This window comes from Hyla sarda, chromosome 4, assembly GCF_029499605.1.
Source record: "Hyla sarda isolate aHylSar1 chromosome 4, aHylSar1.hap1, whole genome shotgun sequence".
NCBI lineage: Eukaryota > Metazoa > Chordata > Amphibia > Anura > Hylidae > Hyla > Hyla sarda.
The window spans coordinates 184806042-184831999 of record NC_079192.1 but is presented as its reverse complement, the minus strand read 5'-3'; the positions used below and the strand labels follow the sequence as shown (position 1 = coordinate 184831999).

The window sequence follows — 25958 nt, the reverse complement described above, 5'->3', positions numbered from 1 at the left end:
AAATGATATGCTGAGGAGGACCAAGTACTTTGCCAGCTGCGGGGCAGAAGGAAGACCTGGTAGAGGAATGAAATGAGCCATCTTGGAAAACCGATCTACAATGACCCAGATGATAGTGTTATTATGAGATGGTGGCAAATCGGTGATGAAATCCATGGCGATATCAGGGATGTGGAATTCCTATCGCCCGACGCCTGGGACATGCAGTTCTTGGCGCCGGGCAGGTGAATTTTTCTGGCCCTTAGCCCGGGCTTAAGGTAAAGCCATTGTTCCCTTTGAAAAAGAGGTTGCTACCTCGAAACGTGTCTGTTATTGGCTGAATAAAGATACCTTTTATCTACGCTTGCTTGAAACTTCTTCACTGCTGTGGATCGCGCCTGGCACCCGGTAATTTTTATTACTCTCAACTTCCATTATAGTAAGTAGTTATGGCTATTATAGGGCGGTGGAGGAAAAAACAAGAGTGTAAACGTGAAAATTGACCCGGACAATTGGATTGTCATGAGGGACAAGTAGATTTTGCTCCGTTTTAGTCCCGTGGACAAGTAGTTTTTTTAATTAAATTCCCACACCCCTGCGATATGGGACCAGGGAGTCTGTCCTGCTGTCAAGGAAGAATGACCCCATTTCAGGACCTTGCGTCTCAATCTGGGGAGCACAAAGGATTTTCCCGGAGGAACTTGCTGAATCTTGGCTGGAGCGGCAGGAATCAAATAGTCAGGAGGAATAATATGCCTAGGCGTGGGGTCCAAACCAATGACGTCAGAGGACCTGGAGAGAGCATCCACCCTGATGTTCTTGTCTGCTGGACGGAAGTGAATGAAGAAGTTGAACCTTGAAAAGAATAGTGATCATCTTGCCTGGCGGGGATTCAAACGCTGAGCAGACTGAAGGTATAGAAAATTCTTATGGTCAGAGTAGATGCTGACCGGAAGAAAAGAACCTTCCAATAAATGTCGCCATTCCTCCAAAGCTAGCTTGATAACGCAGAGTTCACGATCTCCAATGGAGTAATTCCTCTCAGCAGGAGAGAATGTCTTGGAGAAGAACCCACAAGTTACACTTTTGCCCTTGGCGTTTTTCTGAGTGAGAACGGCACCCGCTCCAATAGATGAGGCATCAACCTCCAAAGCAAAGAGGCTCTCTGGATCAGGTCTTGTAAGCACGGGAGCAGAGGCAAACTCAGACTTTAAACGTGAGAAGGCCTCTTCAGCCTCCTGAGGCCAAGATTTAGGATTAGATGCCTTCTTAGTGAGAGCCACAATAGGAGCAACCAAGGATAAAAAAATGTGGGATAAATTGACTATAATAGTTAGCGAATCCCAGAAAGTGTTGAATAGCATGTAGGCCCGAAGGATGAGGCCAATTCAATACTGCTGATAAATTATCTGGATCCATCTGCAGGCCCTTAAGAGAGACAATGTAGCCAATAAACGGAAGACTAGATTTCTCGAACAGGCATTTCTCCAGTTTGACGTAGAGATGATTCTTCCGTAGTCGCTGAAGAACCAGACGAACATGAGAACGATGCTCCTCTAGGTTAGAAGAGAAGATCAGGATGTCATCTAGGAATACGAGAACACAGGTGTAGAGAAGATCTTGGTAGATATCATTGACAAACTCTTGAAAAATGTCTGGAGACCAAAAAGGCATTACAAGATACTCAAAATGTCCGTCACGAGTATTGAAGGCCGTTTTCCATTCATCTCCCTTGCGGATACGAATGAGGTTATACGCACTGCGTAAGTCCAACTTGGAGAAGACCTTGGCACCACGTAAATGGTCAAAAAGTTCTGAGATAAGAGGTAGAGGGTAACGGTTCTTGGCCATGATTTTGTTAAGTCCCCTGTAGTCAATACACAGACGAAGTGAGCCATCCTTCTTCCCTACAAAGAAGAAGAAACCTGCTCCAGCAGGAGAAGAGGACTTACAGATCAATCCCTTTTTGAGATTCTCCTGGATATACTCAGCCATGGCTTTGGTCTCAGGAACTGATAGAGGGTATATCCTTCCACGAGAAGGAGTGGTACCAGGCAGAAGATCAATAGGGCAGTCATAAGGATGATGTGAAGGCAGAGACTCGGCCTGTTTCTTGCAGAAATCGTCAGAGAAATCTTGTTAAGGTGGCGAAAGGCCAGGTAAAGGAGGAAGAACAGAAACAACTTTACGCAGAACTGGTTGGAGGCAAAAAATTTGACAGGATTGTCCCCAGCAAATGATTTCTCCAGTTCTCCAATCCATTTGCGGGGAATGGCATTGCACCCAAGGAAGGCCAAGAAGAATCTCAGAAGTACAGTGTGGCAGAACATAGAATTCAATCTTTTCTTTATGCGCTACTCCCACTTGCATGACGAATGAATTAGTACGGAAGTGAACCTTACAGTCCAGATTTTGTCCATTAACAGAGGAGATGAAAAAGGGCTTGACAAGCAGAGATGATACTTGTGGACTAAAGCCCAATCAATAAAGTCACCTGCTGATCCAGAATCCAAAAATGCTGTAGCGCTGAAGGAAAACTTGGCTGAAGCGAAGAATTGTACAGGAATAGTTAAGTGTGGAGAGGTAGTTTTTACACCCAGGGATGCCTCTCCCACGTACCCTAGGTGCAGGTGAACTGTACAGTCCTTGGGAAAGTGTTCCAGGCTGGCACAATACAAGCACAAATTCTCATTGCGTCGTTGTGATCTCTCCTGTTGCGTAAGACGGGAACGATCTCCTTCTATTGCCGCTTTGGCAAGAGGCGCAGGAAACTGAAGAGGTGGACGTTGAAACATGGGTGTCAGGCAGGCAGGTTCCCTCTCTAAACGCAGTTCCCGTTGTCTCTCATCAAAACGCACATCAATGCGTGTGGCCAAGTGGATAAGCTCTATCAAAGAAGATGGAGGATCACATGTTGCAAGGGCATCTTTAATCCTGCTTGACAGTAAAATAATAAAGGGGGATCGGGGTTGTCCAAGACACCCACGATCCCCCTGAAGGGATAGGAGTAAGGTGGCGCGGTGCCACAGCTCCTATCCCTGCTATTGGTCGTCAAGAAGCGACGACCAATAGCAGATCGGGGGGGGGGGGGGGGGGGGGTTAACTTTCGGTTTCCCTGCTCTGCCCACCCTCAATAGGCAGGGCAGAATGGGGAAACCGACAGGGACCGGCGCCGAAGTTCCCATTAACCATCGGCGGCGGTGGAGGCGGAATTCAGCGGCAGAAGAGGACGGCGATGCAGCTCCCTGGATCCTACGAAAGCCAGTGAGTTGCCTAGCAACATCTGGAGGGCTACAGTTTGAGACCACTATACAGTGGTCTCTAAACTGTAGCCCTCCAGATGTTGCAAAACTGCAAATCCCAGCATGCCCAAACAGCTGTTTTGGCATGCTGGGAGTTGTAGTTGCGCACCTCCAGCTGTTGCATAACTACATCTCCCAGCATGCCCTTCGGCGATCAGTACATGCTGGGAGTTGTAGTTTTGCAACAGATGGAGGCACACTGGTTGGAAAATACTGAGTTAGGTAACAGAACCTAACTGAAGGTTTTCCAACCATTGTGCCTCCAGTTGTTGCAAAAGTACAACTCCCAGCATGCACAGTCTATCAGTGCATGCTGGTAGATGTAGTTTTGAAACAGCTGGAGGTTTGCCCCCCCATGTGAATGTACACACGGGCGAGTTTATAGTAAGTTTCTTGCTTGAAGTTTGAGCTGCGGCAAATTTTTCTCTGCAGCGCAAACTCATAGCGGGAAACTCACTGTAAACCTCTGCCCGTGTGAATGTACCCTAAAAACACTACACTAACACATAATAAAGGGTAAAACACTACATATACACCCCCTTACACTGTCCCCCCCCCAATAAAAAATGAAAAACGTATCGTACGGCAGTGTTTCCAAAACGGAGCCTCCAGCTGTTGCAAAACAACAACTCCCAGCATTTCCGGACAGCCAATGACAGTCCAGGCATGCTGGGAGTTTAGCAACAGCTGCAGGCACCCTGTTTGGGAATTATTGGCATAGAATATCCCTATGTCCACCCCTATGCAATCCCTAATTTAGTCCTCAAATGCAAATGCGCATGGCGCTCTCTCACTTCGGAATCCTGTTGTATTTCAAGGAAACAGTTTAGGGCCACATATGTGGTATTTCCTTACTCAGGAGACACTGCACTACAAATTTTGGGGGGCTTTTTCTCCTTTTACCCCTTATGAAAAGGAAAAGTTGGGGGCTACATTAGCATGTTAGTGTAAAAAAAAAAAAAAATTTAACACTAACATGCTGGTATTGCCCCATATTTTTAATTTTCAAAAGCGGTAAAAGGAAAAAAAGACCCCCAAAATTTGTAATGCAATTTCTCCTGAGGAGGGAAATACCCCATATGTGGGCGTAAAATGCTCTGCTGACGCACAACAGGGGTGGCTGATTTAACAGCGGTTCTGACAAAGAAAATAAATACCCACATGTGACCCCATTTTGGAAACTACACCCCTCACAGAACTTAACAAGGGGTATAGTGAGCCTCAACACCCCACAGGTGTTTAATGAAAATTCTTCAAAGTTGGATGGGAAAAAAAAAAATAATTCACTAAAATGCTGGTGTTACCCTAAATTTTTCATTTTCACAAGGGAAAAAAGGCCCCAAAATTTGTAATCTTCTGAGTAAGAACATACCCCTTATGGGGATGTAAAGTGCTCTGCGGGTGCTCATAAGAGAAGGAGTGCCATTGAGCTTTTGAGAGAAAATTTGTACAGACTTGAAGGCCACGTGTTTACAAAGCACCCATTGTGCCAGAACAATGGACCCCTGAATATGTGACCCCATTTTGTAATGTAATGTAATAAGGGGTACAGTGAGCATTTACGCCCTACAAGTGTCTGACAGATTTTTGGAACAGTGGTTCGTGAAAATGAAAAATTTAATTTTTCATTTGAACAGCCCACTGTTCCAAAGATCTGTCAAACGCCAGTGGGGTGTAAATACTCACTGCACCCCTTATTAAATTCTGTGAGGAGTGTAGTTTCTAAAATGGGGTCACATGTGGGGAGGTCCACTGTTCTGGCATCATGGGGGGCTTTGTAAACGAACATGGCCCCTGACTTGCAATCCCAAAAATTTTCTTTCCAAAAGCTCAATGGCGTTCCTCCTCTTCTGAACATTGTACTGCGCTAGCAGAGCACTTGACATCCACACATGGGGTATTTCCATGGGGTTACAAATTTTGTGGGTCATTTTCTCCTATTACCTCTTGTAAAAATTTAAAATTTCGGGGAAAAAACATCATTTTAGTGAAAAAATTTTTTTTTTCTTCATTTACACATCCAACTTGTGTCGTCAAACACCTTTTAGGTGTTAAGGCTCACTGTACCCCTTATTAAGTTCCTTGAGGGGTGTAGTTTCTAAAAAAAGTTTGCTTTTCTGGCACCACAGGGGCTTCCTAAATGTAACATGACCCCCAAAAAGTATTTCAGCTAAATTTGCTTTCCAAAAGCCAAATGTGACTCCTTCTCTTCTGAGCATTGTAGTGCGCAAGCAGAGCACTTGACATCCACACATGGGGTATTTCCATAATCAGAAGAGATGGGGTTACAAATTTTGGGGGGCATTTTCTCCTATTACCCCTTGCAAAAAAAAATTGGGGGAAAACTAATTTTAGTGAAAAAAAAATCATTTACACATCCAAGTTTAACGAAAAGTCGTCAAACACCTGTGGGGTGTTAAGGCTCACTGTACCCCTTGTTACGTTCCTTGAGGGGTGTAGTTTCCAAAACTGTTTTTTTAATTTTGCTGTTCTGGCACCATAGGGGCTTCTTAAATGTAACATACCCCCCAAAAACCATTTATGAAAAACTAATTCTCCAAAATCCCACTGTCGCTCCTTTCCTTCTGAGCCCTCTAGTGCACCGGCCGAACACTTGACCTACACATATGAGGTATTTCCTTACTCAAGAGAAATTAGGTTACACATTTTAGGAAGATTTCTCTCCTTTCACCCCTTGTAAAAATTCAAAATCTGGGTTTACAAGAACATGCCAGTGTAGAAAAATGAAGATTTTAAATTTTCTCCTTCAAATTTGCTGCTATTCCTGTGAAACACCTAAAGGGTTAGCAAACCTTTTGAATGTCATTTTGAATACTTTGAGGGGTGCACTTTTTATAATGGGGTCATTTATAGGGTATTTCTAATGTGAAGGCCCTTCAAATCCACTTCAAAACCGAACTGGCCCCTGAAAAATTTCGATTTTGAAAATATTGTGAAAAATTTGAAAATTGCTGCTATACTTTGAAGCCATCTGATGTCTTCCAAAAGTAAAAACATGTCAACTTTATGATGGAAACATAAAGTAGACATATTTTATATGTGAATCAATATATAATTTATTTGGAATATTCATTTTCCTTTTCTAGCTTCAAAGTTAGAAAAATGCAACATTTAAAATTTTTCATCAAATTTTTGCATTTTTCACCAAGAAATGATTCAAGTATTAGGGCTGAGCGGTATGACCAAATGTGTGTATCACAGTATTTTTGTAACTTTCGGCGGTTCCACGGTATATAACGGTATTTCCTCCTCCTCCTCCAACCCCCCCTGCCCATCCCATCCCCCAAAATTAATTATCAGCCCAGTGCTGCGCTGTTCTGCCCCCCCCCCCAATTAGTTATCAGCCCAGCACTGCCCCCATCGGGGTAAATACTCACATGTCACCCTCCTCGTGCTGTTTGTTGCGGCCGCCGGCACTGACACAAGGTAAACAAAATAAACTATCAGCATGTTCCGACGTCGGCCTTACGCTGGGGACGGGAACGTCGGACAGCCGTCAGCCTATCACCGGCCGCAGCGATGTTCCGCCTCGGCTACTGATAGGCTGAGCCCACAGTCATGTAAGGAGCTCTAGATGGCTTCTTACATGACAGTGGGCTTAGCCTATCAGCGGCCGAGGCGGAACATCGCTGCGGCCGGTGATAGGCTGACGGCTGTCCAACGTTCCATTCACTAGGAAGCAGATGAGGCTGGTACCGGACCAATGGGAGGTAAGATAAAGTTTATTTTGTTTTTGAAGCCCGGGCATAGGGATACCACACAATATAGAGCAGTGGTCTTCAACCTGCCGACCTCCAGATGTTGCAAAACTACAACTCCCAGCATGCATGCTGAGAGTTGTAGTTTTGCAACATCTGGAGTTCCGTAGGTTGAAGACCACTGGTATAGAGTGTCAGCGCCGGCAGGCGCAACAAACAGGAGGAGGGGGACAGCGCTAGGCTGATAATTAATTGGGGGGGCAGAACAGCGCTCGCGGGCAACATATGATTAGTTCCCAGATGTGGGGACAGCGAAGCCCTGGTCTAATTCATTCATTCCCGAGGGGGAGGGGCCAAACCGGTATTGCGGTATGGGTTAAAATTCATATCGTGCGGCACAAAAATGTCGGTATTTGGTACAAAACGGTATACCGCCCAGCCCTAGCAAGTATCGACAAAATTTTACCACTAACATAAGTAGAATATGTCACGGAAAAACAATCTTGGAATCAGAATGAAAGGTAAAAGCGTCTTAGAGTTATTAATGCTTAAAGTGACAGTGGTCAGGTGTGCAAAAAATTGCCAGGTCCTACACTGAAAATTGGCTTGTCCTTAAGGGGTTAATCTTATTCCTGATCCCAAGCATTGCTCTCTATATGATTCCTAGTCCACAGGATGGCTCCCCATAACATTCCTGGTCTTCTCTAAGACAGACAAGACAGAGGGAATATGATAGAAACTTTTTATATACAAGAGAATCAACCAAGTGAAAGGGGAAAGTATATTTAAAAGAAGAAAATCTACCAGAAGACATACCCTGCAACTTCAGGCGCTTTGCTGCTCTTCTCTAAGCTTCTTTTGCAGGCAGCATCTTTCAGAGACGACACACAGAGATGCTGCCCGCAACAGGAAGCTTTATCCTATCATGGGGGGGAGGTGATGGCTCCATCCTTGGGGTGATTCGAGAAGTCCATTGACAGGATCCTAAAGGGAGATATAATAGGAGAATGTAGATAAGAAAGGGAAAGGGGTAACTACTCATTTGGGGGCAAATAAATATTCCCTCCTGAGAGACAGAGATAATAAAATGGCCAGCTATTGAATAAATATTTATACTGTAATAGATTACATTGGCTCCACTATTATGGCTTACTACATAAGTCTGGTAAAAAGATTGATTTTAATATCTTCACTATGGGCCATTATAAAATGTACGCTGTCAATAAGTAATACTTCTGTACTATAGAAATAATTAGATCCAGGCTTTTTGCATAAGGGGAAAAGATGCGGCACTAATGCACAGGCGCAACAAGCCTAGGGGATATGGGACCCCATTGCGGCTCAGCGCATGCGCCCGAACTGTTGCTAGGAGATGTAGTGTTTTGATTCTCACGCAATTGCGAAGGATAAGCAGTTAACGCATACCCCACATGACCTATGATGCATATCACATGAGTATGATCATGTGACCGCATCAGAAGGGAGGTAAAGTAGACCCTACTGGCTTCACTAGATTATCCCACCCATTGCATCTGACATTCCGTAAGCTAATTGGTGGAAATGGGATAACAGGGAGGTCCTTTGTTTTGTTGTTTTAACAGCAGAATGTGTGGCTAAATATAAATATGGGGATAAACTAATTGGGGGAGATTTATCAAAACCTGTGCAGAGGAAAAGTTGCCCATAGCAACCAATCAGATCGCTTCTTTCATTTCTAACAAGGCCTCTGCAAAATGAAAGAAGCGATCTGATTGGTTGCTATGGGCAACTTCCCCCCCCCCCCCCCCCCATCGTGTATAGGTCCATAATGGAGAACCAGTGAGAACATAGTGCTGCATCACCTAACACTGGAGAGTGACAACCAGATTTAGATATATGCTTAGTGATTTATAACCCCACTATATACTTGAAATAAAAACACCAGCCTGCAGACTGTTTTTTTTTACACACATTTATTGGAGCACTTGAAAATATTTTAAGTGGATATAATAAAGTATATACATTTCATTTATTGGGGGGTTCCTAAGTTGAATAGGGAATCAGTCCCCGGAGGGCTGTCTGGCCTTTAGGGGCTTTGTACTAACCATCCATTCATGGGCACAGCGTGCATCTTAAAGGCACACACACAGTCCAAAGCTGTGCTCATGGGTCTGGGACATGTATCCTAAATTCACAGGCAGCGCTGTCACCCAATGGGTCTCTCTCTATCGGTGGCTCCGACTCTGCCTGGTGGAGACAACTTATCACACTCCATCTTCCCGGGACCTCTGTTCTACGTGGGACTAATGCTCTCTACATCAGCTGAGGCACTACCAGTCCTAGCAAGCAATGCCCAAGTCAACCTCTGACATCTTGTAGCTTCAGATCCTAGGACCCATGTGTCTCAATATAATGCAAAACCGCAATCCCCAGCAGTGTGTAGTATATGCCTGTACATCCCCACCTGTGGGTGGACTACAACTCTCAGCAACTACTGACTTCATGACAACAGAAGATCCCTGAACCACAGACACCTGTACTTTTTATTCGCACACCTAAATCAACCAGTCACATGGTGTGTCCCATGGTGTGCGGACATCACCAAGGTCCTTCTACTGGTTAGAAACGGGGAGATTTATAAAAACCTGTCCAGGGGAAAAGTTGACCAGTTCTCCATAGGAACCAATCAGATTGCTTCTTTAATTTTTGAAAAGGCCTATGAAAAAAGAAAGAAGCGATCTGATTGGCTGCTCTGGGCAACATAGCAACTTTTCCTCTGGACGGGTTATGATAAATCTCCCCCACAAGTGCTGGAGCCTGAGCATACCTTCCCAATGTAATAATTCCTAATAACTGTCTGGACATGCTGGGAGTTGTGGTTCTATAATACCTCCTCATGTAATGTCCTCTGATATCCCATAATAACAGTCTGGACATGCTGGGAGTTGTGGTTCTATAATACCTCCTCATGTAATGTCCTCTGATATCCCATAATAACAGTCTGGACATGCTGGGAGTTGTGGTTCTATAATACCTCCTCCTGTAATGTCCTCTGATATCCCATAATAACAGTCTGGACATGCTGGGAGTTGTGGTTCTATAATACCTCCTCTTGTAATGTCCTCTGATATCCCATAATAACAGTCTGGACATGCTGGGAGTTGTGGTTCTATAACACCTCCTCCTATAATGTCCTCTGATATCCCATAATAACAGTCTGGACATGCTGGGAGTTGTGGTTCTATAACACCTCCTCCTATAATGTCCTCTGATATCCCATAATAACAGTCTGGTCATGCTGGGAGTTGTAGTTCTATAATACCTTCTCCTGTAATGTCCTGATATCCCATAATAACAGTCTGGTCATGCTGGGAGTTGTAGTTCTATAACACCTCCTCCTATAATGTCCTCTGATATCCCATAATAACAGTCTGGACATGCTGGGAGTTGTGGTTCTATAATACCTCCTCTTGTAATGTCCTCTGATATCCCATAATAACAGTCTGGACATGCTGGGAGTTGTGGTTCTATAATACCTCCTCATGTAATGTCCTCTGATATCCCATAATAACAGTCTGGACATGCTGGGAGTTGTGGTTCTATAATACCTCCTCCTGTAATGTCCTCTGATATCCCATAATAACAGTCTGGACATGCTGGGAGTTGTGGTTCTATAATACCTCCTCTTGTAATGTCCTCTGATATCCCATAATAACAGTCTGGACATGCTGGGAGTTGTGGTTCTATAACACCTCCTCCTATAATGTCCTCTGATATCCCATAATAACAGTCTGGACATGCTGGGAGTTGTGGTTCTATAACACCTCCTCCTATAATGTCCTCTGATATCCCATAATAACAGTCTGGTCATGCTGGGAGTTGTAGTTCTATAATACCTTTTCCTGTAATGTCCTGATATCCCATAATAACAGTCTGGTCATGCTGGGAGTTGTAGTTCTATAACACCTCCTCCTATAATGTCCTCTGATATCCCATAATAACAGTCTGGACATGCTGGGAGTTGTGGTTCTATAATACCTCCTCTTGTAATGTCCTCTGATATCCCATAATAACAGTCTGGACATGCTGGGAGTTGTGGTTCTATAATACCTCCTCCTGTAATGTCCTCTGATATCCCATAATAACAGTCTGGACATGCTGGGAGTTGTGGTTCTATAATACCTCCTCATGTAATGTCCTCTGATATCCCATAATAACAGTCTGGTCATGCTGGGAGTTGTGGTTCTATAATACCTCCTCCTGTAATGTCCTCTGATATCCCATAATAACAGTCTGGACATGCTGGGAGTTGTGGTTCTATAACACCTCCTCCTATAATGTCCTCTGATATCCCATAATAACAGTCTGGACATGCTGGGAGTTGTGGTTCTATAACACCTCCTCCTATAATGTCCTCTGATATCCCATAATAACAGTCTGGTCATGCTGGGAGTTGTAGTTCTATAATACCTTCTCCTGTAATGTCCTGATATCCCATAATAACAGTCTGGTCATGCTGGGAGTTGTAGTTCTATAACACCTCCTCCTATAATGTCCTCTGATATCCCATAATAACAGTCTGGACATGCTGGGAGTTGTGGTTCTATAATACCTCCTCTTGTAATGTCCTCTGATATCCCATAATAACAGTCTGGTCATGCTGGGAGTTGTGGTTCCTCCACAAGCACAGCCAAGGTCTTACTATCACGCTCACTATCCTGGCACAGTCCCAGCACTGGACGTGTCCCTCTCCTCCTGGGTTATGGTTGTTGTATAGTGATTCCTCAGCTCTGCAGCAGCAGATTTGGATAACCCGCTCTATTGCTATCTGTACCATGTGATCAATCAGTCACATGGTGTGTCACATGTTGTGCTGACATCACCAAGGTCCTTCTACTGGATAGGAACTAGTCGTAACAAGGTATGTGCTGTGTGTATGACTGTGTTGTGTCGCTGTCATGCTGAGGAGACTCCATGTCCCACAATAACAGAGCAGAATAGTTGTCGGAATGAGACGTGTCTGGGTTAAATCATGTCTGGGTTATGGGTTCAGTCCGTGTATGGTGGGCAGGGGGATCACCTGTTACTGTGTATATGGGGGAGCAGGGGGGATCACCTGTTACTGTATATATGGGGGAGCAGGGGGATCACCTGTTACTGTGTATATGGGGGAGCAGGGGAATCACCTGTTACTGTGTATATGGTGGGCAGGGGAATCACCTGTTACTATGTATATGGGGGAGCAGGGGATCACCTGTTACTGTGTATATGGGGGAGCAGGGGGAATCACCTGTTACTATGTATATGGGGGAGCAGGGGATCACCTGTTACTGTGTATATGGGGGAGCAGGGGAATCACCTGTTACTGTATATACAGGGGAGCAGGGAATCACCTGTTACTGTGTATATGGGGGAGCAGGGGAATCACCTGTTACTGTGTATATGGTGGGCAGGGGATCACCTGTTACTGTGTATATGGGGGAGCAGGGGAATCACCTGTTACTGTGTATATGGGGGAGCAGGGGAGTCACCTGTTACTGTGTATATGGGGGAGCAGAGGATCACCTGTTACTGTGTATATGGGGGAGCAGAGGATCACCTGTTACTGTGTATATGGGGGAGCAGGGGATCACCTGTTACTGTGTATATGGGGGAGCAGGGGATTATCTGTTACTGTGTATATGGTGGGCAGGGGAATCACCTGTTACTGTGTATATGGGGGAGTAGGGGATCACCTGTTACTGTGTATATGGTGGGCAGGGGAATCACCTGTTACTGTGTATATGGGGGAGTAGGGGAATCACCTGTTACTGTGTATATGGTGGGCAGGGGAATCACCTGTTACTGTGTATATGGTGGGCAGGGGAATCACCTGTTACTGTGTATATGGGGGAGTAGGGGAATCACCTGTTACTGTGTATATGGGGGAGCAGGGGAATCACCTGTTACTGTGTATATGGGGGAGCAGGGGAATCACCTGTTACTGTGTATATGGGGGGAGCAGGGGATCACCTGTTACTGTGTATATGGGGGAGTAGGGGAATCACCTGTTACTGTGTATATGGGGGAGCAGGGGAATCACCTGTTACTGTGTATATGGGGGAGCAGGGGAATCACCTGTTACTGTGTATATGGGGGGAGCAGGGGATCACCTGTTACTGTATATATGGGGGAGCAGGGGAATCACCTGTTACTATGTATATGGTGGGCAGGGGAATCACCTGTTACTATGTATATGGTGGGCAGGGGAATCACCTGTTACTGTGTATATGGGGGAGCAGGGGAAATCACCTGTTACTGTGTATATGGGGGAGCAGGGAATCACCTGTTACTGTGTATCTGGGGGAGCAGGGGGATCACCTGTTACTGTGTATATGGGGGAGCAGGGGGGATCACCTGTTACTGTATATATGGGGGAGCAGGGGAATCACCTGTTACTGTGTATATGGGGGAGCAGGGGATCACCTGTTACTGTATATATGGGGGAGCAGGGGAATCACCTGTTACTATGTATATGGTGGGCAGGGGAATCACCTGTTACTATGTATATGGGGGAGCAGGGGAATCACCTGTTACTATGTATATGGGGGAGCAGGGGAATCACCTGTTACTATGTATATGGGGGAGCAGGGGATCACCTGTTACTGTGTATATGGTGGGCAGGGGAATCACCTGTTACTGTGTATATGGGGGAGTAGGGGAATCACCTGTTACTGTGTATATGGTGGGCAGGGGAATCACCTGTTACTGTGTATATGGGGGAGCAGGGGAAACACCTGTTACTGTGTATATGGGGGAGCAGGGGAAATCACCTGTTACTGTTTATATGGGGGAGCAGGGAATCACCTGTTACTGTGTATATGGGGGAGAAGGGGAATCACCTGTTACTGTGTATATGGGGGAGCAGGGGGATCACCTGTTACTGTGTATATGGGGGAGCAGGGAATCACCTGTTACTGTGTATATGGGGGAGCAGGGGAATCACCTGTTACTGTGTATATGGGGGAGCAGGGGAATCACCTGTTACTGTGTATATGGGGGAGCAGGGGATTATCTGTTACTGTGTAAATGGGGGAGGAGGGGAATCACCTGTTACTGTGTATATGGGGGAGCAGGGGAATCACCTGTTACTGTGTATATGGGGGAGCAGGGGAATCGACTGTTACTGTGTATATGGGGGAGCAGGGGAATCACCTGTTACTGTGTATATGGGGGAGCAGGGGAATCACCTGTTACTGTGTATATGGGGGAGCAGGGAATCACCTGTTACTGTGTATATGGGGGAGCAGGGAATCACCTGTTACTGTGTATATGGGGGAGCAGGGAATCACCTGTTACTGTGTATCTGGGGGAGCAGGGGAATCACCTGTTACTGTGTAAATGGGGGAGGAGGGGAATCACCTGTTACTATGTATATGGGGGAGCAGGGGAATCACCTGTTACTGTGTATATGGGGGAGCAGGGGAATCACCTGTTACTGTGTATATGGGGGAGCAGGGGAATCACCTGTTACTGTGTATATGGGGGAGCAGGGGAATCACCTGTTACTGTGTATATGGGGGAGCAGGGGGGTCACCTGTTACTGTGTATATGGGGGAGCAGGGAATCACCTGTTACTATGTATATGGGGGAGCAGGGAATCACCTGTTTCTATGTATATGGTGGGCAGGGGAATCACCTGTTACTGTGTATATGGTGGGCAGGGGAATCACCTGTTACTGTGTATATGGGGGAGCAGGGGAATCACCTGTTACTGTGTATATGGGGGAGCAGGGGATTATCTGTTACTGTGTATATGGTGGAGCAGGGGATTATCTGTTACTGTGTATATGGGGGAGCAGGGGAATCACCTGTTACTGTGTATATGGGGGAGCAGGGGAATCACCTGTTACTGTGTATATGGGGGAGCAGGGGAATCACCTGTTACTGTGTATATGGGGGAGCAGGGGGGAATCACCTGTTACTGTGTATATGGGGGAGCAGGGGGGATCACCTGTTACTGTGTATATGGGGCAGCAGGGGGGATCACCTGTTACTGTATATATGGGGGAGCAGGGGAATCACCTGTTACTGTGTATATGGGGGAGCAGGGGATCACCTGTTACTGTATATATGGGGGAGCAGGGGAATCACCTGTTACTATGTATATGGTGGGCAGGGGAATCACCTGTTACTATGTATATGGGGGAGCAGGGGAATCACCTGTTACTATGTATATGGGGGAGCAGGGGAATCACCTGTTACTATGTATATGGGGGAGCAGGGGATCACCTGTTACTGTGTATATGGTGGGCAGGGGAATCACCTGTTACTATGTATATGGTGGGCAGGGGAATCACCTGTTACTATGTATATGGGGGAGCAGGGGAATCACCTGTTACTATGTATATGGGGGAGCAGGGGAATCACCTGTTACTATGTATATGGGGGAGCAGGGGATCACCTGTTACTGTGTATATGGTGGGCAGGGGAATCACCTGTTACTGTGTATATGGGGGAGTAGGGGAATCACCTGTTACTGTGTATATGGTGGGCAGGGGAATCACCTGTTACTGTGTATATGGGGGAGCAGGGGAAACACCTGTTACTGTGTATATGGGGGAGCAGGGAATCACCTGTTACTGTGTATATGGGGGAGAAGGGGAATCACCTGTTACTGTGTATATGGGGGAGCAGGGGGATCACCTGTTACTGTGTATATGGGGGAGCAGGGAATCACCTGTTACTGTGTATATGGGGGAGCAGGGGAATCACCTGTTACTGTGTATATGGGGGAGCAGGGGAATCACCTGTTACTGTGTATATGGGGGAGCAGGGGATTATCTGTTACTGTGTAAATGGGGGAGGAGGGGAATCACCTGTTACTGTGTATATGGGGGAGCAGGGGAATCACCTGTTACTGTGTATATGGGGGAGCAGGGGAATCGACTGTTACTGTGTATATGGGGGAGCAGGGGAATCACCTGTTACTGTGTATATGGGGGAGCAGGGGAATCACCTGTTACTGTGTATATGGGGGAGCAGGGAATCACCTGTTACTGTGTATATGGGGGAGCAGGGAATCACCTGTTACTGTGTATATGGGGGAGCAGGGAATCACCTGTTACTGTGTATCTGGGGGAGCAGGGGAATCACCTGTTACTGTGTAAATGGGGGAGGAGGGGAATCACCTGTTACTATGTATATGGGGGAGCAGGGGAATCACCTGTTACTGTGTATATGGGGGAGCAGGGGAATCACCTGTTACTGTGTATATGGGGGAGCAGGGGAATCACCTGTTACTGTGTATATGGGGGAGCAGGGGAATCACCTGTTACTGTGTATATGGGGGAGCAGGGGGGTCACCTGTTACTGTGTATATGGGGGAGCAGGGAATCACCTGTTACTATGTATATGGGGGAGCAGGGAATCACCTGTTTCTATGTATATGGTGGGCAGGGGAATCACCTGTTACTGTGTATATGGTGGGCAGGGGAATCACCTGTTACTGTGTATATGGGGGAGCAGGGGAATCACCTGTTACTGTGTATATGGGGGAGCAGGGGATTATCTGTTACTGTGTATATGGTGGAGCAGGGGATTATCTGTTACTGTGTATATGGGGGAGCAGGGGAATCACCTGTTACTGTGTATATGGGGGAGCAGGGGAATCACCTGTTACTGTGTATATGGGGGAGCAGGGGAATCACCTGTTACTGTGTATATGGGGGAGCAGGGGGGAATCACCTGTTACTGTGTATATGGGGGAGCAGGGGGGATCACCTGTTACTGTGTATATGGGGCAGCAGGGGAATCACCTGTTACTGTGTATATGGGGGAGTAGGGGAATCACCTGTTACTGTGTATATGGGGGAGCAGGGGAATCGCCTGTTACTGTGTATATGGGGGAGCAGGGGAATCGCCTGTTACTGTGTATATGGGGGGAGCAGGGGAATCACCTGTTACTGTATATACAGGGGAGCAGGGGATCACCTGTTACTGTGTATATGGGGGAGCAGGGGAATCACCTGTTACTGTGTATATGGGGGAGCAGGGGAATCACCTGTTACTGTGTATATGGGGGAGCAGGGAATCTCCTGTTACTATGTATATGGGGGAGCAGGGGAATCACCTGTTACTATGTATATGGGGGAGCAGGGAATCACCTGTTACTATGTATATGGTGGGCAGGGGAATCACCTGTTACTGTGTATATGGTGGGCAGGGGAATCACCTGTTACTGTGTATATGGGGGAGCAGGGGAATCACCTGTTACTGTGTATATGGGGGAGCAGGGGAATCACCTGTTACTGTGTATATGGGGGAGCAGGGGAATCACCTGTTACTGTGTATATGGGGGAGCAGGGGATCACCTGTTACTGTGTATATGGGGGAGCAGGGGATTATCTGTTACTGTGTATATGGGGGAGCAGGGGAATCACCTGTTACTGTGTATATGGGGGAGCAGGGGAATCACCTGTTACTGTGTATATGGGGGAGCAGGGGAATCACCTGTTACTGTGTATATGGGGGAGCAGGGGAATCACCTGTTACTGTGTATATGGGGGAGCAGGGGGATCACCTGTTACTGTGTATATGGGGGAGCAGGGGGATCACCTGTTACTGTGTATATGGGGGAGCAGGGGGATCACCTGTTACTTTGTATATGGGGGAGCAGGGGATTATCTGTTACTGTGTTTTCGGGGGAGCAGGGGATTATCTGTTACTGTGTATATGGGGGAGCAGGGGATCACCTGTTACTGTGTATATGGGGGAGCAGGGGATCATCTGTTACTGTGTATATGGGGGAGAAGGGGAATCACCTGTTACTGTGTATCTGGGGGAGCAGGGGGATCACCTGTTACTGTGTATATGGGGGAGCAGGGGGGGATCACCTGTTACTGTATATATGGGGGAGCAGGGGAATCACCTGTTACTGTGTATATGGAGGAGCAGGGGATCACCTGTTACTGTATATATGGGGGAGCAGGGGAATCACCTGTTACTATGTATATGGTGGGCAGGGGAATCACCTGTTACTATGTATATGGGGGAGCAGGGGAATCACCTGTTACTATGTATATGGGGGAGCAGGGGAATCACCTGTTACTATGTATATGGGGGAGCAGGGGATCACCTGTTACTGTGTATATGGTGGGCAGGGGAATCACCTGTTACTGTGTATATGGGGGAGTAGGGGATCACCTGTTACTGTGTATATGGTGGGCAGGGGAATCACCTGTTACTGTGTATATGGGGGAGTAGGGGAATCACCTGTTACTGTGTATATGGTGGGCAGGGGAATCACCTGTTACTGTGTATATGGGGGAGCAGGGGAAACACCTGTTACTGTGTATATGGGGGAGCAGGGGAAATCACCTGTTACTGTTTATATGGGGGAGCAGGGAATCACCTGTTACTGTGTATATGGGGGAGAAGGGGAATCACCTGTTACTGTGTATATGGGGGAGCAGGGGGATCACCTGTTACTGTGTATATGGGAGAGCAGGGAATCACCTGTTACTGTGTATATGGGGGAGCAGGGGAATCACCTGTTACTGTGTATATGGGGGAGCAGGGGAATCACCTGTTACTGTGTATATGGGGGAGCAGGGGATTATCTGTCACTGTGTAAATGGGGGAGGAGGGGAATCACCTGTTACTATGTATATGGGGGAGCAGGGGAATCACCTGTTACTGTGTATATGGGGGAGTAGGGGAATCACCTGTTACTGTGTATATGGGGGAGCAGGGGAATCACCTGTTACTGTGTATATGGGGGAGCAGGGGAATCACCTGTTACTGTGTATATGGGGGAGCAGGGGAATCACCTGTTACTGTGTATATGGGGGAGCAGGGAATCACCTTTTACTGTGTATATGGGGGAGCAGGGAATCACCTGTTACTGTGTATATGGGGGAGCAGGGGAATCACCTGTTACTGTGTAAATGGGGGAGGAGGGGAATCACCTGTTACTATGTATATGGGGGAGGAGGGGAATCACCTGTTACTATGTATATGGGGGAGCAGGGGAATCACCTGTTACTGTGTATATGGGGGAGCAGGGGAATCACCTGTTACTGTGTATATGGGGGAGCAGGGGAATCACCTGTTACTGTGTATATGGGGGAGCAGGGGGATCACCTGTTACTGTGTATATGGGGGAGCAGGGGGATCACCTGTTACTTTGTATATGGGGGAGCAGGGGATTATCTGTTACTGTGTTTTCGGGGGAGCAGGGGATTATCTGTTACTGTGTATATGGGGGAGCAGGGGATCACCTGTTACTGTGTATATGGGGGAGCAGGGGATCACCTGTTACTGTGTATATGGGGGAGAAGGGGAATCACCTGTTACTGTGTATATGGGGGAGCAGGGGAATCACCTGTTACTGTGTATATGGGGGAGCAGGGGAATCACCTGTTACTGTGTATATGGGGGAGCAGGGGAATCACCTGTTACTGTGTATCTGTGGGAGCAGGGGAATCACCTGTTACTGTGTATATGGGGGAGCAGGGGATTATCTGTTACTCTGTGTATCTGGGGGAGCAGGGGATCATCTGTTACTGTGTATATGGGGGAGAAGGGGAATCACCTGTTACTGTGTATATGGGGGAGCAGGGGAATCACCTGTTACTGTGTATATGGGGGAGCAGGGGATTATCCGTTACTTTTTGTAATGGGGGAGCAGGGGATTATCTGTTACTGTGTATCTGGGGGAGCAGGGGATTATCTGTTACTGTGTATCTGGGGGAGCAGGGGATTATCTGTTACTGTGTATCTGGGGGAGCAGGGGATTATCTGTTACTTTTTGTAATGGGGGAGCAGGGGAATCACCTGTTACTGTGTATATGGGGGAGCAGGGGATTATCTGTTACTTTTTGTAATGGGGGAGCTGGGTTTGCTCAGGTGCAAGCATTGTGTGCATGGAAATGCCATAAAACTGCGTCCGGATTTTACACAATGAAGTTTATAATGTTACTGACATTGAAGTAAAGTATTTAAATGGATATCAGCTACAAGGTGTCTGCTGCATTCAAGAACAGGCACACTTCCTAAACCACATGAAAAGATATATACCGTATTTTTCGCTGTATAAGACGCTGGGAGTTGTAGTTTTGCAACATCTGGAGGTCCGCAGGTAGAAGACCACTATTGGGTTATTGGTTATAAGACGCACTTTTTCTTCCCCAAAACTGGGGGGGGAAAGTCGGTGCGTCTTATACGGCAAATACACCCCTATTGCGGCGGTCCCTGCGGCCATCAACGGCCGGGACCCGCGGCTAATACAGGACATCACCAATCGCGGTGATGCCCTGTATTAACCCTTCAGACGCGGCGATCAAAACTGACAGCCGCGTCTGAAGGGAAAGTAACACTAACCCGGCTGTTCAGTCGGGTGGTCCCAAACAGCCCGACTGAATAGCCGGGTTAGTGCTTACAGGACACCGGGAGGGACCTTACCTGCCTCCTCGGTGTTTTCTCCGTTCAGGGATCCCCTGTATGGCCGGCGCTCTCCTTCCTCGTCGTCGCGTACGTGCGTAACGACGTGATGGCGGCGACGAAGAGCGAGGATACCCGGCCGGCAGCAGAGACGTTCCGGAGAAACGGCGACAGCGGTGGAGCGACATCCAGGGCAGCGGTGACGGGTCCGGAGCGGCGGGGACACGTGAGTGTCACCTCCTTTACCAGTGGTCTTCAACCTGCGGACCTCCAGATGTTGCAAAACTACAACTCCCAGCATGCCCGGACAGCCAACGGCTGTCCGGGCATGCTGGGAGTTGTAGTTTTGCAACATCTGGAGGTCCGCAGGTTGAAGACCACTATTGGGTTAAAAATCTTTATTTTTTTAGATTTTGCACCTATAAATTGGGTGCGTCTTATACGCCGGTGCGTCCTATAGGATGAAAAATACGGTAACTATTAAAGCATTACTGTCAATAAAAACAACTGTTGACATGTTGCCCAGATATACCAAAAGTTGTTTATCGCTTTGGGTCTTATGTCTGAGACCTACTATGATTGTGAGTTATTAGCCACGGAAGTGGGCAGCATCGTGCTTCACTCCCTGGCCGACAGACTTGACCTTTTGCCTACATAGACTTCTACACAAAGAAATGGTCTAATTGTCCGGCCGGGGAGTGGACTGCAATGCCGCCTCTGCGGTCAACATCTTTTGACGTATCCGATCAACATGTCAAATGTTGTTTTTAATGACAGTAATGCGTTAGAGAAAGGCTTCCCTTCTTATTTGTACTCTTGATTTATATTTTTATTCTTTTAGCATAAAGTAATCCAATACATGTGCAGCTGCTGCCACCCAGTGTTGTGAACATACAGCATCAACTACTCCATTATGGCTTCCAACATAATTCCGGCATCTTCTGGACAAAAGACCAGTGCAGTCAACAAGTGCATGCCAGATGAGGAAGAGGAAGAAGAGGTTAGACATATAAAGTTATGTCATATTTATGTTTTTTCTTGAAGTTGGTTGTAGTGTGTATGAAAACGACATTGCATGCATAAGGCAAGGTGAGTGAAGGAATTGGCTAATAGTCACTTCCCTAGACATTTGTAGCAGTATCATTATCTAAAGGTGAATGTATTGCATAGATTCTTTTTTTTTTTACTTATAAGAGCCAGTTAGTATAGCATGTTACTTTTTTTTTTTACATTATTATGGGGGCAGCCATATCGCCAGAGCTGTTTTTAACAACATTTAGAGATATGATTTACTGTAAGCCCTGTGGATATAGGCTGGCCCAGGCCCTGTCCACAAGAATGTGAATGATTTCTGAGCATGTTCTGTGACTTGTTCAGAAATAATTTCTCAGGCAGGGGGTGGCTAATCTCTAAATTATTATTGTTTATGGTTGCCACCTTTCCCTGTAATCCTGTCTGTGATGATAATAAGGAGACTGCTGGAGAGCCTCAGCTTAAAGTGTTCCTGTCCTATAAAAAGAAAAAAAAAAACTCTTTTTAAAGTAAAACGTAGCTAACCTCTTTTATGGGTAAAAAACAGACTAACTAAATAGTTGTATCCAAGGGCGTAGGTACCATAATGGTAGACCATGCAGCTTTGGGGCCCTTGGAATGAGAGGGGGTCCTGTCCTGGACCTTTCTGTCTTGGGAGCAGAATCAGATGCCATAATAGGGGGTTCATTTCTACAGTTGCTGTGGTTGTATATGTTTTATTATAGCTTCACACAGAAGAAATAAAGTTTTAAGAAATTATTTCAAATGATGTATGATAACCGTTCCACTGCAATTTAAGTTCATAGAGCACAAAAATGTATTGTTCAGTTTGGCCAATAAAGCCTATGATATCTCAAAATATACAGCAGACTCCTAGTTCTTTTATGACTGCAGCACTTCTCCCAGCAATGATTGGGGACTGCGGGTACACAGCAGCTGGTGGGAAGGTGGGCAGGAGAAGCAATTCTCTCGTGAATAAAGTGGACTTTGTGCCTGCTTTTAGAATGTATTATTTTTGTGTTTCGTTGCTTGATTGTATTGGTGATATTTATTCTTTCCTTTCAGGAACAACTGGTCTTGGTGGAATTAACAGGAATCATTGACTCAGACATTTTAGAAAAATGCGACAACAAGTGCAAAATTTTGGTAAAATGCAACAGAAATTCTGGTATTATAGACACAATTTGGTTTCTTGCAAGTGTGTTACTGAAAACAAAAAAAAGTACTAAGCTCCATTTTTTTTCTAGGCTTTTAGTAGCTTGGTTTTTAAAAACTGTCACCTTGTAAATGAAGTACAATCTGTGGTCCTCATGTCATAGAATAGTGGGAATGGAACAGAGTCATATACAGTTTTGTGGGGAAAGTTCCAAGATGACTTGTTATATATTCATCAACATTTTTGATTATGCAAGTCTAGGTCTACTTATACACATATAACTTATTAGTCCAAATATACACTGCTCAAAAAAAATAAAGGGAACACTAAGATAACACATCCTAGATCTGAATGAATGAACTAATCATATGAAATACCTTTGTCTTTACATAGTTGAATGTGCTGACAACAAAATCACACAAAGATTATCAATGGAAATCAAATTTATCAACCCATGGAGGTCTGGGTATGGAGTCACACTCAAAATCCAAGTGCGAAACCACACTACAGGCTGATCCAACTTTGATGTAATGTCCTTAAAACAAGTCAAAATGAGGCTCAGTAGTGTGTGTGGCCTCCACATGCCCGTATGACCTCCCTACAATGCCTGGGCATGCTCCTGATGAGGTGGCGAATGGCCTCCTGAAGGATGTCCTCCCAGACCGGGACTAAAGCATCCGCCAACTCCTGGAAAGTCTGTGGTGCAACGTGGCATTGGTGGGTGGAGCGGGACAGGATGTCCCAGATGTGCTCAACCGAATTCAAGTCTGGGGAACTGGTGGGCCAGTCCATAGCATCAATGCCTTCCTATTTCAGGAACTACTGACACACTCCAGTTACATGAGGTCTAGCATTGTCTTGCATTAGGAGGAACCCAGGGCCAACCGCACCAGCATATGGTCTCACAAGGGGTCTGAGGATCTCATCTCTGTACCTAATGGCAGTCAGGCTACCTCTGGCAAGCACATGGAGGGCTGTGCGGCCCCCCAAAGAAATGCCACCCCACACACGTGCTCAGTGTGAACCTGCTTTAATCTGTAAAGAGCACAGGGCGCCAGTGGTGAATTTGCCAATCTTGGTGTTCTCTGGCAAATGCCAAACATCCTGAATGGTGTTGAGCTGTAAGCACAACCCCCACCTGTGAACTTCGGGGCCCTCATACCACCCTCATGGAGTCTTTTTCTGACCGTTTGAGTGGAGACATGCACATTTGTGGCCTGCTGGAGGTCATTTTGCAGGGCTCCAGCAGTGCTCCTCCTTGTAAAAAAGGCAGAGGAAGCGGTCCTGCTGCAGGGTTGTTGCCCTCCTACGGCCTCCACCACGTCTCCTGATGTACTGGCCTGTCTTCTGGTAGTGCGGTAGTGCCTCCATGCTCTGGACACTACGCTGACAGACACGGCAAATCTTCTTGCCACAGCTCACATTGATGTGCCATTCTGGATGAGCTGCACTACCTGAGCCACTTGTGTGGGTTGTAGACTCCGTCTCATGCTACCACTAGAGTGAAAGCACGGCCAGCATTCAAAAGCTATCAAAACATCAGCCAGGAAGCATAGGAACTGGGAAGTGGTCTGTGGTCACCAACTGCAGCACCACTCCTTTATTGGGGGTGTCTTGCTAATTGCCTATAATTTCCACATGTTGTCTGTTCCATTTGCACAACAGCATGTGAAATTGATTGTCAATCAGTGTTGCTTCCTGAGTGGACAGTGTGATTTCACAGAAGTGGGATTGACTTGGAGTTACATTGTGTTGTTTAAGTGTTCCCTTTATTTTTTTTGAGCAGTGTAAAAAACAGAAAGAACACAAGAGAGATGCTGTTATCCCAATGATTAATAATGTGTACAGTCATGGCCGTAAATGTTGGCACCCCTGAATTTTTTTTCTAGAAAATGAAGTATTTCTCACAGAAAAGGATTGCAGTAACACATGTTTTGCTATACACAGGTTTATTCCCTTTGTGTGTATTGGAACTAAACCAAAAAAGGAGGGGAAAAAAGCAAATTGGACATTATGTCACACCATACTCCAAAAATGGGCTGGACAAAATTATTGGCACCCTTATAGGAAAACTGTCAGCTTGCTCCCCCCGCACTAACCAGCAGTACTGGCTGGTAGTGTGGGGGACGCTGATCAGTTTGATGCATACCATGCCCAGATCCGCCGCGCCATTCACCCGTTATCTTCTTTCTTCTTGATATGCAAATTAGCTGCTAACTGGCACGGGCGGGGTTACTGCCTTCATCTGGCACTGTGATGGAACCGCCGCCCGGCCCGCAGTACCGCACGGCTTATGAATATTCATTTTCTTCCTCATCATCTCCCTCTTCTCCCCGCTGGTTTCAGGACTCCACTGCGCATGTGCATGTTCCTGTCTACACCCGGAAGCTGCTTCAGCAAAGTGGAGTCCTGAAATCAGCGGGGAGGAGAGGGAGAACATGAATATTCATAAGTCGGGTGGTGCTGCGGGCCGGGTGGCGGTTACGTCACAGTGCCAGATGAAGGCAGTAAGCCCGTGCCAGTTAGCAACTAATTTGCATATCAAGAACAAAGAAGATAATGGGCAAATGCGGGCATGGTATGAATCAAACCGATCAGCGTCCCCCGCACTACCAGCCAGTACCACTGGTTAGTGCGGGGGGAGCAAGCTGACAGCTTTCCTTTAACTTAATATTTGATTGCAAACCCTTTGGAAAAAATAACTGAAATCAGTCACTTCCTATAACCATCAATAAGCTTCTTACACCTCTCAGCCGGAATGTTGGACCACTCTTCCTTTTCAAACTGCTCCAGGTCTCTTATTGGAAGGGTGCCTTTTCCCAACAGCAATTTTAAGATCTCTCCACAGGTGTTCAATGGGATTTAGATCTGGACTCATTGCTGGCCACTTCAGAACTCTTCAGAGCTTTGTTGCCATCCATTTCTGGGAGCTTTTTGATGTATGTTTGGGTTCATTGTCCTGCTGGAACCCCCAAGATCTCTGATGCAAACCCAGCTTTCTGACACTGGGCTGTACAGTGCGACCCAAAATCCGTTGTTAATACTAAGATTTCATGATGCCGTGCACACATTCAAGGCACCCAGTGCCAGCGGCAGCAAAACAACCCCAAAACATCATTGAACCTCCACCATATTTCACTGCAGGTACTGTGTTCTTTTCTTTGTAGGCCTTATTCCGTTTTTGGTAAACAGAATGATGTGCTTTACCAAAAAGCTCTGTCTTGGTCTTATCTGTCCACAAGGCGTTTTCCCAGAAGGATTTTGGCTTACTAAGTTCATTTTGGCAAAATGTAGTCTTTCTTTTTTTTTTTTTTTTATGTCTCTGTGTCAGCAGTTATTTGAGAAGAACACGGCACTCTCTATGTATTA

The 25958-nt window shown here is 46.3% G+C and overlaps 1 protein-coding gene across 2 annotated transcripts in view; it reads left to right on the top strand.

The window, feature by feature from the left end:
* The first annotated feature begins 11767 nt into the window (after positions 1-11767).
* Positions 11768-25958, top strand: part of GTF3C6 (general transcription factor IIIC subunit 6) — a 37189-nt gene continuing 22998 nt past the window's right edge. The window contains exons 1-3 of one of the 2 annotated variants that reach the window (XM_056573086.1): positions 11768-11900; positions 21243-21401; positions 22499-22579. In XM_056573086.1, coding sequence (XP_056429061.1) covers positions 21315-21401; positions 22499-22579 — 168 coding nt within the window. In that variant the 5' untranslated portion in view covers positions 11768-11900; positions 21243-21314. Of the gene's footprint in view, positions 11901-20418; positions 20628-21242; positions 21402-22498; positions 22580-25958 lie in introns of those variants that run through there. The other variant, XM_056573087.1, reaches the window with a different exon arrangement.